This window comes from Micropterus salmoides, unplaced genomic scaffold (assembly GCF_014851395.1).
Source record: "Micropterus salmoides isolate LMB-PRFRI ecotype aquatic unplaced genomic scaffold, ASM1485139v1 Ms_hic_scaffold_15, whole genome shotgun sequence".
Classification (NCBI taxonomy): Eukaryota; Metazoa; Chordata; class Actinopteri; order Centrarchiformes; family Centrarchidae; genus Micropterus; species Micropterus salmoides.
Genome location: NW_024040596.1, coordinates 7,982,043 through 7,994,087, shown reverse-complemented (window position 1 = coordinate 7,994,087; position 12,045 = coordinate 7,982,043). Strand labels below are relative to the sequence as shown.

At 41.5% G+C, this 12,045-nt stretch overlaps 2 protein-coding genes across 4 annotated transcripts; both read left to right on the top strand.

The window, feature by feature from the left end:
* The first annotated feature begins 249 nt into the window (after window positions 1-249).
* On the top strand, window positions 250-2,440 carry tex30 (testis expressed 30). Of its 3 annotated transcripts, none has more exons than XM_038720179.1 (5): window positions 250-336; window positions 859-1,095; window positions 1,327-1,378; window positions 1,563-1,777; window positions 2,196-2,440. In XM_038720179.1, exons 1-5 carry the CDS (start codon window positions 319-321, stop codon window positions 2,355-2,357), a joined length of 684 nt encoding a protein of 227 aa, XP_038576107.1. In that variant the 5' UTR covers window positions 250-318; the 3' UTR covers window positions 2,358-2,440. The 3 variants fall into 3 exon arrangements, with proteins under 3 accessions (XP_038576107.1, XP_038576106.1, XP_038576108.1); XM_038720180.1 differs by lacking the exon at window positions 250-336 and adding an exon at window positions 380-401; XM_038720178.1 differs by lacking the exon at window positions 250-336 and having other exon boundaries at window positions 349-1,095.
* Window positions 2,441-3,178: 738 nt separating this feature from the next.
* Window positions 3,179-6,737, top strand: nepro (nucleolus and neural progenitor protein). Its single transcript, XM_038720175.1, is given in 10 exon segments — window positions 3,179-3,333; window positions 3,496-3,650; window positions 3,801-3,889; window positions 4,144-4,272; window positions 4,402-4,479; window positions 4,627-4,931; window positions 5,345-5,403; window positions 5,521-5,735; window positions 6,171-6,354; window positions 6,357-6,737. Coding segments are annotated over 10 exon segments (1,470 nt in total). The 5' UTR covers window positions 3,179-3,224; the 3' UTR covers window positions 6,504-6,737.
* The last annotated feature ends 5,308 nt before the right edge of the window (window positions 6,738-12,045 follow it).

The window sequence follows — 12,045 nt, the reverse complement described above, 5'->3', positions numbered from 1 at the left end:
CCCCCTTACTCTACTTCTGTATTATACACTCACACAAAAAAACACTGTAAAAGCATAAATGCACATTAATACATAGAAGTTGTATTTTAAAGTGCCGTTAAATAGCGTGGATCACTCTGTACGTTCAAGCTGCGTTGTCATCAAGCTTCTGACCTTGTCCTTGAACAAGACAAGCAAACGCTGCCAACTCAAAGTCTGCAGTTCTGTAGCTGACTGCTTTACTGGGGTCCAGCCAACCCATGTTTACATTGCTGACAGTAAAGCTGTAATGACCACTCCATAACAGCAGGTGTCAGTCACGTGCAGCAACATCTTGTAATGGAGAAGTTTGACGAGGTAAATATCTCAACATTAGCAACTGCGATTTAAAAGCCTTTTACCAAGATATGACACGACCCAAGGTTAGAGTTAAAATATGGAGAGTGGTGTAACCACAGTGTTGTGGGCAGAACTAATTAATCATCTGAAATGCCACGATTGCCTTTGTTGAAACTGATGTTTACCTCAAATCAAACATACACAGTTAACTTAGCTAAGTTAGCCCGGTGTGGAAATAATGATTTGTGCTGCCACGTTATAGTTAACGTTACTCTACATTAATTTATTTTCAGCACAGTGAGCGAACTCGTATTAAAAATGAACTCTGTTGTTAAACGCTTCAGAAAAATGAATGAAGCTCGGTCACAAAGCTGCTGCGGCAACGTGAATGGTGCCTGCCTTTTATTCAGTCAGAAAATCGTTTGAAAGACTCATTATGGCAAGAAACATTTTATAATCACACGTGTTTATACCCTGAATGATGTGAACTGTCAAACCTAAAAGTCCTAAAGTGTGGTGATGGTGCTCACTGACTTCCAGGACTCTGTTAAGGTGCCATTTGGGTCAAAGCAGCTGGATGCAGCCTTGTGTTTTCCTGCCTCTGTGCAAGGTGTTCACACGGCCGTCATTCTCACGCACGGGGCTGGTGGAGACATGAACTTCAAACATCTGGTTTCTCTGGCACGTGCCCTGGCTTCAGGTGGCTTCATTTGTCTCCGTTTCACATGTAAAGGTTTAAACTTGGGCTACAGAGTGAAGGCTTACTATGCTGCATGGGTAAGCATTTTCATACATAAAAGCATAACAGTCACTGTTGTATGCATACAGTTATATTTTTGCACTACTGTATAAGATAAGTTATCACTTTATTAATCCCCCTTAGGGGAAATTTTGGTCAACATATCAGCACAAAGGAATATAAAAGAACAGATGCAGTATAGTAGAAGTATTAATGCAACTGACTCAGAATCAATGAGATGCTGTTCACACATTTGTGTTTTCCCATAGGACTACTTGAAATCACTACAGAAGTTTACCATAAAGCACATATTTGTAGGAGGTAAGCAGCAATAGCCTACTAGGCTTACTGTACACATGAAATAGATACACAAGTGCATACCTACAAGTAGAATAATCAAGTTGGGCAATTAAAGACCACTTACAACTGATGCTAAACAGGCACAGAGAAAATCACATTTCTTGCAGCATAAAATACAGCTCTCACTACAATATCTTGTCCACAGGCCGGTCAATGGGATGTCGTGCTGCCGCAGCTTTAGCCAGGCAGCTGAGTGATGTCTCAGAGGATGCAGTGCGGGGAGTCATCAACCTCTCTTTCCCCCTGCACCCCCCAGGACAGACACAAGCCCATCGACAACGGAGTGAAGATCTCAGGGGGCTACCTGAACACATGCCTGTGCTGTTTGTGTCAGGCACCGAGGACAACATGTGTGACAGGGTGAGGATGGTTACGTGCTCTTTATTCTGGCCAGACTGTAATTTCATTCAGTTGTAGGATTTTCAGTTTGTATTTACATATGTGTGTGGGTCAAGTTACATCTCTTTTTACTACTTTTTTTTTATATCTTTAGTTGTAATATAAAGTATATACTCTAAAGGTTTGTATTGTTGTATTTTCATACCATACATATATACATTATTTTCCTGTTGCCTCAGTAGGTTGTTGAAACTTGCAGAAATCTTTGCAGTCCAGGTTGTTTTTTTTACAAGTAGGGCAATAGCCTGCCATGTTACATGTGCTGTATTCTAATTATTCCTCTGCCCCAGCCAGTGCAGTGTTTGATTTGTTGGTGTTTTCAATTACCTTACATGTGCCACTGTAGTGATTTAGCTTTCTTCCATCTGTTTTTGCTCAGGTTCTTTTTCACGGGATGTTAAAAGAAATGAAAGCTCAAGTTGAGGTTTTCTGGCTAAAAGGAGGCAGCCATGGACTGACTGTGAAAGGAAGGTCTGAGGATTCTGTGGTGGATGAAGTGAATTTACAAGTCCTCACCTGGATTACGAAGCAGGGAGCATAGATTAATTTATATTATCTGTTTTTCTCCCACCTTTGTTTTGTTATGTTTTACTAGTTAAATAAAGGATATATATTTTTACACAATTCAGCCGTTGTTTTGTCTTTTTATTATCAGAAATTCTTGATGGCTAAATGGAGAAATGATTCAGTGCTGCCAAAAACACATTAACTCAGAAAATACGTCATTAGCACCTTTGACATTAAGCCTGTTTTTGTTGATAATCCTCAGACAGAAACTTGTGCTTCATTTGTACACAAAATCTGACATAAATGATACTGTACATTGTACTAAATGTTACAAAAACTAAGCAAGGGACTATTAAATTATGAAATGAATATGAATATATTTAATACAAGTTTAATAAATGGTTGACTCTAACATAGAAATTAATCTGAAATGGGAAAGTAATGTATTATAAAGCCTTATGTTCTTTATACATTATTATAATGAACCAGTGTTCCTTTTTATTTATATGATATCACCGAGTCTGTAAACAAATATTTTATTCCCAAACGTGCCTCAATGTATTCAGGTGAGAACGATCTACCTGCTACAGAGGCCATGTTTTCTAACCAGACTGGGACACACAGATCATGTGTCCAGTATAAATATCATAACAACAATAAGTAGATGCAATGCAAAGTAAAGGGTGTCACTCTGTTCTGTTGTACTTGTACTGAACTCGGTGTGAAGTCGAGGTAGCCTGTGAGAAATCCAGGGTTGACCTTGTGGTTCAGCTCCTTTTAGGCTTACATCACGTGTGAGGGGGGCACTTCCTTGTGTTGGCTGTGCCTTTAAGGGGAACTCTGACGTTTACATTGACTGGAATGCAATTGGTTGGCTGACTTCCGCATCTTGTTATGTTTCATGCGGTTTTATGGGAAGCAAAGCATGGCAGCAGAACCGTGGAACAGGGTAAACATTCCCTTTCCCGGTGCTGTTTCTAGTGTCCGTGTACATTTCAGCTCTACTACAGGTACGATACATTGTGTGTTTGGGGCAAAACTGCGCAGACACCGTGGATGTGCTGCTTGCAACCCCACGTGGGAGCGCACGGATCCACCATCAGCAGTGTTGATGTTGTACTGATGTTCATCATCATCGTTGTGATGTTTTGCGTGTTGTTGCTGTGATGCAGATGCGCACGTGAAATCCCTGCTGGTGGAAAACGAGAAGGTGCTCAAGCTAATTCGGAGTGAGCTTCTTCAAACGGAGATCAGAGTTCTGTACGAGCTGCTGTACATCCTGAACAACAGCTCAAGAGGCAACAAGACGTTCAAGGGCTTAAAGCAGGTGAGGACTGCGGATAAGACACTGTTACTGGATATGTATATTGTTGACTTGGTGTGGTGAAGTGTGTTAAACAGAAAAGCTAAAGAAGTAACTCACTATGTGATGTGCATGTGTCATGTCATGTTACATATTTTGGCTTATCTGTCACAGGTTGAACAATGCATTAACAGGCTGAAGAGTATGGAGCTTGGTGTTGCTCTTCAGGATCTGACAGATCTGTGTCCCAGTAGAATTCAAAGGTAGGTAGAGAGTTTTATTGAGTCAGTGTGATGTGTACTTTTGGCCAATTGTTAAGGAACATACCAGCCAGCATCAAACCTCGGCTTGGAGACTATTCCACTAAAGCCATAGAACGGCCATCACTATGACTCTTTACTGTATTGGCTCTATAGCACCATGGTAGCTGTGCAATGCATTTAGTTGAAAGCTGTAATTATCTCTTTACTGACTGTTATGAGATGTGTGTGTGTCTCTCTCCTGTGTGTATATTTAGAGGATTGGGCATTAAGGCTGGTGAGTGTGATGTTCCAAGTCAACCCATGCTGGAGTGGCTGTGTCTCAAAGTCCTGGGAGCCGCCCAGCTGATGAGCTGCACGCTGAATCGCTGCAGCAGAGCTTTCTCGTATCCTTTTCCAGAGGTGGCACTGTTCAGAAACATGAATCTGACAGAAATCTCTGAAGATCTGGTGTTGTGAATCTCTTTGTCTGAATTAAGCTTGACAATCTTGGCCTTAAGAGCTATTTGATTCAGACTCTCAAAGCAGCAGATGAAATGGGAGGAGTTTGTTATCTTGAATGTGGTGATAACCAGCATGCTCAGTCGTCTCTGGTGAGTGCTCTTCCACATTGTTGCGTCCAAAAAGAAGAATTGAAACAAGCATCACATGTTGGCAGCAGCTCCAAATTGCAGTACAATTAATACAAATCTCTATTTTGAAAAAGTTGTCTAAAGTTGTCTGTCTTTGTGCTCCATCAGGGTGATTTTCCGTGGTATCCTGGTCAGTCTGTCGACTCTGTATCAGCAGCTCCTGGAGCTCCTCAGAGAAGTAGCCAACGCCAAGCCCATGCCCTTCCTCACTGACTTCTCCCTGCCAGCAGATATTGCCCAGTTCCTGGGTCCCTCTGATCCGGTTTTACTGACCAAAGAGCCAGCACACGACCACCTTGCCAAAGACCACAAGGAAGAGGAGCAGCAGCAGCAGAGGAGGAAGAAATCTTCTGTTAAAGTCAAGAACCAGATGAGGAAGATGAAAGAAGACCTGGGTGTTGCTGTGGAAAGAGGTTTGGAGCTTTTTTTTTTTGTATTGTTTTGTATTCTGTACAAAGACACTGCTGTAAAGGACATGTGCCTTTTTCACTTAGTGTTTATTAACATAATGTAGGTGAATATAATCCAATAGGGTTTTTTTTACCTCTGCCTCTTTGTCACATCCAGTGCTCTTTGGTCGATACAGTACACAAAAAGAAAGTAGTGTACCATGACAAATGCTTGCATATATGATTGCATATATCTGCTTATTTTGTAGAACCTATTGACATGAAAAATATGTTTTAATTTAAAATAAAGTAACAAATGTTGTGTGAAATATTCTTTAATCGTACAGGTTGGAATAGAACTTCAGTGATAAAGCAACGCCACTGGACTGTTTCCACTACTGTTGTAATTTATTTATTTACTGTTTGTTTTTTTGCAGATCTAGTTCTTGACACTGACATGAAGCCTTTCCTCGAGGTTTTCAGGAACTTTACAGAGGTATGTGAGCAAACCAGCTAAAACATTTCTTCATTCATTTATTATTTAAAGAATACATCTGCTAAGTGGTGGCAATTAATCATCGTATTTTATGATTACATAATTTTTGCACCCAAGGGAAAATCCCTCCCACGGGAAGCGCACAAGGCTAACGGGAAGCAAAAGTTCAAGAAGCAAGTGAAAGAGGCTGCTACTTTCACAGACATGGCGTCGCGTCTAGAAGAAATGATCCTATGGTGCAAAGCCCAGAAGAGGGAAACGGAAAAACGCCTCTTAGCCTTCCTGCGTTTAAAGTGCCAACGGATGAAATGCCTAGAGGCAGCAGGTTACAAGTAAGAGCAACGCTGCAGAATATAAACTCAGTGGCCACTTTGTTAGGTACAGCTGTGCAATCCAATGCAAGTCAATACAACAGCTCTGCCATAAATCCTACATTTTACAGAGTTGATAATGTTCAGTTTTTGGTGACATTGTCTGAAATGCGTAAAGTTATGTTTATGACTGAGGTCTTAGTTAAATGTGGTGTTGTATTTGACTACATTATGTTGAGAGGTGTTTCAAATTTTTTGTCCTCCCGTGAGGGGGGGGAGAATATCTCAGACTCCTCTGGATGTAGTGCAGTCCAGCACTAGCCATGAACTAGCTATACAGGCACAGCTAATAAAGTGGCCACTATTGGCATTGCTGATGTAAAACTACACTCATTAGTATTTTCTGACACAGTTTCTTCTACTGCTAATGTTTATATAATTTGACTTCATCCCCAGTGTCCAGAGGAAGTTGCGGACCTTCAGACGGGAAGCTTGCTGGGCTTTATTTCCTCGAGGGTCAGTGCCAAGAACCTGTCGTTCTCCTAGGAGGAGACATGCTCACCGGAGAACTCGTTTTCAGTCACTCAGGAGTCGCTTTAAGTCTTCAGCAGCACGAACTGGTGTCAAAAAGAAACGGCTGAAAGGCAAAGGAAAAGGGCTGCGTCATCGGTGTCTGGACTGTCGGGGGACGGCCAAAGAAACTGGACTACGTACAAGGCGACATCTCAGACCACTGACTGTAACATCCACGATGACATAGATGATATATTTGCCTCTGTAGGTTTGTGACCCTCTGGAAACAAATCACTTTAAGCAGCTGAGCTCAGTATATGACCCGTGCCTCTGTTTTTTTTAAGGAAAAGTTGGATGTTCATGTGTCACTTCATGTGTAATGAAATCTGATCATTCGACATTGTTCTATACAAGTAGTAAAGAGCAGCAGCGGATTGTACAGTATACTGCTTTATCTGACACTGAGCTGCAAAGCCTTATAATGTCAATAAAAATGATTTTTTTTCCAGATGCTGGTCCCAACAGACTGTATTCAGGAATGAGTATGACCTGAATAGTTATATAAAGCTTTTATGAATGTTTCTAAGGGAATTGCTTAATGATAACATTTGATGAACTTGGATTGTTCCTGCACATTGAAGCCATAGTTTTATGGTTCTAAACACCAAACCGCACGTACAGTGGATTACTATTATTAGAGCTGTTATGTGCACATCCTGTTCACCCCTCTTAACACAGCCCTGCAGTATAACATAGCATATCTAATGCACAAAGAAATAAAACCTGTTTAATGAACTGTGAAATACTGCAAATTAGCCTATTTTAAGTGGTAAAGGCCATCAGTGTTACAGATCCCATGCTAAAAGGGACTTCTGAGATGACGTGACAGTGCTTGAGGAGACTGAGTAACATTATCAAGGCCCTGATGGTTTATTCTGGCTCCACCTGGTGGAGCAGAGAAGTAAATACACTCAAAGATTAGTTCCAGGCTGTTCTCAGAGAATATGGAATAAATCCCTGAAACAGTTGTTATACCCACGGCAGAGGCAGCACGACAAAGCAGAGGTGTCAGTTTTGTTGTCTAGAATTGAATTTGAGCCGCCTGAGACTGAGTGCTGAGCAGAGAACACACTGGCATATGGTATGTATTAGTAGGCAGGGTGGCTTCAGCTCTTGGTTTTTGAAGGCTAGTATAAGAGCTGTTCAGGCACGAATGCACCACGTCGAAACCATGCAGGTGTCTGGCTGTCTGTAGCGACCGTGATTGCTCAGACCAAATTAGATGTGAAAGGGTTAGTTTTGTTGCAGCCTGTGTTTTTGCTGCCCACCGTCTTATCATCCTCTGCCAAAGAAGACACAGTCTTCCCATCTGGGCAAATACAACCGTGCAGTTTTCTTCCCCCTCACTGAACCTGATTGGGTTGAGTTATAGTCTCACATCAGCATCTATTTGTGCAAATGAGTCTGCAGATTCCTGATTCCTGTGCTTTCTGGGTTTCCTCTCTAAACCAGCTAGCCTATTTAAGGTCAATGTTTGTACTCCCCTGTAGTGAGGGGAGGGAGCAGAAGCCTTGGGCACATACAGTAGGAAGTCAGACCATTTTTCTTCTTTGGAGTGACTGTGCCAAATTGTATCAGTATCCAGATTTTTTATCCTCGATGGGAGGTACCCTTTGATGGGTACAAGTGTATAAATTAATCTACAAAAAGTTGCAGAACAAATGAGTGCCTTGTTGAAACTTTACACAGTAAATGACTTGACAGCAATTTACAGCTGTGTTAGTGGTGCATTGTGTACCAACTGTACAGGAAATGTTTGTTGGAAATGTGTCTCTCTGAACAGACTGTGAGCTTCTGTATGCTGCTGAACAGTTGGCATACCATACGATAATAACATTTGTCAGTATACTCTATAGAGCAGTAGTAGAGCACAAGCAGCTTGGTGTCCTTAAAAAGTAAAGCCACTGTTGAGCCCTGTCTGTCTACATTTGTCAACCTAGATGTATTTAAGCATTTAATTGTAAATAGATAGTTCCACATTGTTGGGTTCAGTGCTGCAATTATTCTTGTCTTTATTGGAATGGGTGGTTCTCCAGGGATTCTGCGAATACATCAGTTACGGCCTGTGGGCACAATATAACCTAAAACAGGAGAAAGAATATAAACGTCTGCACTCCCATATGCTGTTCTTTAATTTATTTTCCTCCCTTAATCACCAGGGGAATGGAGCACATAAGGACATGTTTCAGATCTTTCAGGTTTTGTATGGCATGCCACTAAATAATTCTCAACATCTCAAAAAAAAGTAGAGCCATAGAGTCCGACCAAGTTGTTGTGCCATTCATTACTATTACATTCTCCAATAGCTTAGGGCCGTGAAAAAGTCATTTAAGCAACAATTTGTTTTTGTTTTTGTGCGGTTTGGCGCCCGTACCAAGAGTGTAATTCACTGTTGTCATAAGGAGAGCTGTACACATGCATTTGTAATGATTACATTACATTAAAAAGCTAGCAAGTCAACAACTTTGCTACCACAGCCAAACATCCAGCAAGTGCGACAACACAAGACATAGCAATATTACAAACTAGTCAAACAGAAAGGCCAGCTCGTATCCTGTCTTGCAGTCTTTTATTTCATGGAGCTCTTGCCAACTTCTGGGAGCCTCTAGCTTGGTCACTCTCTTTTTCTGTTCTTAGTTTCTTCCGTCAACGTCCTTTTCTGTCTATTCGCTTCTGCTGTTGCTTGAAACTTGGGTTGCAAGCTAGCCAACAAAGCTGGACAGCAAATGACATGAGAGCACTTACAGTAGCTAATGTCATCAGTGTCCAAGTGTGTGATCTAAGTTTGCTAACATCTACTTTATTTATATTTATTTATAGCTTGCAGCTAAACCTGTTTTCAGTCTTTTACCCTCTCTTTTTCTCTTCCACGCTTCCTCAACAACGTCCTCTTCGTTCTTTTTGCAGCCTCTGCCATGATATCCATACTGAGAATACCGAGCTAGCTTCTTCCAAAGAGCTTATATTGTACATTATACTTATTGCTTCTTCTTATAGCTTGCTGAAGATGTGTTTGTGTGAGATGTAGTGCCGCAAAGCATTGCATCATTCTCTCGATAGATGTCCTGTCTGTAATAATAATAATAACAATAATAATAATAATACATTTTATTTCTATAGTGCTTTTCAAGACACTTTACAGTAAAACCAGAAGTTCTGTACATTTATAAAACAGATAAAAAACATAAATAGCAAAATATACGAACAGTAGGTAAAAACATATGGGCATAGCGACGACCATATAAATAACAAACAGCAGCAGGTGCAATAAAGCATTATTTGAGGTTAAAAGCTAGTCTAAAGGTGGGTTTTGATAAGTGATTTGAAAGAGTCCATGCGATGGTGAATGTTGCCAATACCAGTCGCTCTGGGCCCAGAGTGGCAAGGACAGAGACGCCATTCTCCCTACTACAAGTCAGTGTACCATCAAAATGATTTTGAAGCCCAGAGGGGGACACTGAGCTCAGGTCCACATGAGTAGGCCTACCCAAGGTGACTTGATAACAGCAACTCTGGTTAGGACTAATAGCCCTAATCACCCTCACACGCGTCTGCCGGGGTTGGCGAGGCCTCAGGTAAACTTCCTACACGTAAACTTCCCACACGTTTGGCGGGATTGGAGAGGCCTCAGGTAAACTTCCCACGGGTCGATTGGCAAACCCTTTAATAGTAATGTATAGGACACACCTAAATGAACCGCAGAGTAGTGCTTAAATCCAAAGCACTTTCCAATGTGTCTCTCTCTCACCGATCCAGACACACCCATAGCAGCAACCTACCAAACTAGTATGTTTTTTAGCTATAAGCTCTAGATGCGTCTACCAGAGGTAAGTTAAAGGAGACCTATTATTCTGCTTTTCCAGTCCTATATTGAAGTTCTGTGATGCCTGTATAGCAGCTTTGCATGATTCAAAGTTGTTTTCTTATACTGACTCTTTATGTAGGCCTTCATTTCAGCCTCTGTCTGAAACAAGCTGCTCTCTCAACATGCTCCTCTCAAAGCCCACTGTCTTCTGATTGGCCAAGACCTGAAGCATGTTACCAGGTTGTTGTTGTTGCTGGACAAGTCGTTACCATGGCGACCCCTCAATCAGGCTAGAGTGACTCGTACCCACGGCTCTGTGTAAATTTAACCAGCGCCGTTGAAAAAGCTTATTAGGAGTTGGCTGTTCACTTTCTCCGATGAGTACATTTAGTTTTAAGACTGTTGTCCTCTAGACAAAGTTATCTGCCCTGTTAAAATGACAGTTAACGTGAGTTACAGATGCACCTAGCTAAGCAAGCTAGCTAGCTCCACACACGGCCGTTTGCTCCACTGTCTCGTCCAAATATGGTCACGTCTGGTGCTGCTGGTTGCAAAAACTCATAATAGGTCTCCTTTAACTATTTCTAGATGTCTATACCAGAAAAAGACTCCAAGACTGTTTGTTTTGCTCATCATGTTTTTATTAGTTACAGGGTTGTTGGACTGGGGACGGACAATGGGATTGAGTAAACAGGGCCCTCATGTGAGAAGGGCCCACAAAGATCCTAGAACAAATAGCCGTGGATGCTGGGAGAGGCCCTTAGAGGATGCTAATGTATAGGGCCCAGATTTTTGTGCGATGCCTCTGAATAGTTAGGTGTAGCCTAAGTCTCCAGCAAGAAAAGTCTCCAGCAAGTGTTACTGTTACTTTTTTATTCAGTGATTACATATTTAAGTCTTTCTAATTAACTAATTTCTTAATTAATTAGCATTTTAAATTATTTTATATTATTTTATCAATTGTATGTCAAGTGCTCGCTATTAATATAATGAGGGGGGAAATGAGCTCTCCTGATATGCAAATGTTTGTTAAGACATTTAAAGACTTGTGAAGAAACATATCTAATTTACATTATGGTCAGACAGTATGTATTTATGTGATGAAAAATGCATTGAAGATCAATTTGGTTTATTTAGTGGTTTTAATTATTTAAGAGTATTTTAACAAATATTTGTAAATTATTTTAAAGGAATATATCAGCTATCAAGCTCCTCTCCTGTGGAACCAGGTTCCAGTTTGGGTTCAGGAGGCAGACACCATCTCCACATTTAAGAGTAGGCTTAAGACTTTCCTCTTTGATAAAGCTTATAGTTAGGGCTGGCTCAGGTGAGTCCTGAACCATCCCTTAGTTATGCTGCTATAGGCCTAGACTGCCGGGGGATGTCCTATGATGCACTGAGCTCCTCTCTCCTCTACTTTCTCTCCCTCTGTATGCAACTTCATCCCATTATTGCATGTTCCGGTAGTCTTGTGCTTTCTCGTCCCTCTCCTCTCTCCTCCTATCACCTCCTGCAGGTTTTCTGGCTCTGGAGCTGTGGAGTCTGGATCTGTGGTCACCTGCTGCCCCCGTGTTCCTGCTCGACACCCTCAGCTACAACAACTATTGTTACTAGTCCTATTATTATTATTGTTATTATAATCATTAACATTACGACTGTTACCATTAACACTACTATAAATATCTGTACCATTTTTCATTTAGTCTATAGCAACATCACCTTTACTGTCTGTACCTCTGTGTGTATATTGTGTAGGCTGCCTCCCTCCCCTCTCTCTCTCCTTCCATCCCTCTCTTTTTCTCTCTGTTCCTCTCCTGCCCTCTCTCGCTCTCTCTCTCTCTCTCTCTCTCCTTCACCCCAACCGGTCGAGGCAGATGGCCGCCCACCCTGAGCCATGGTTCTGCTCGAGCTTTCTGCCTCTTAAAAGGAAGTTTTTCCTTGCGTCTGTCGCCT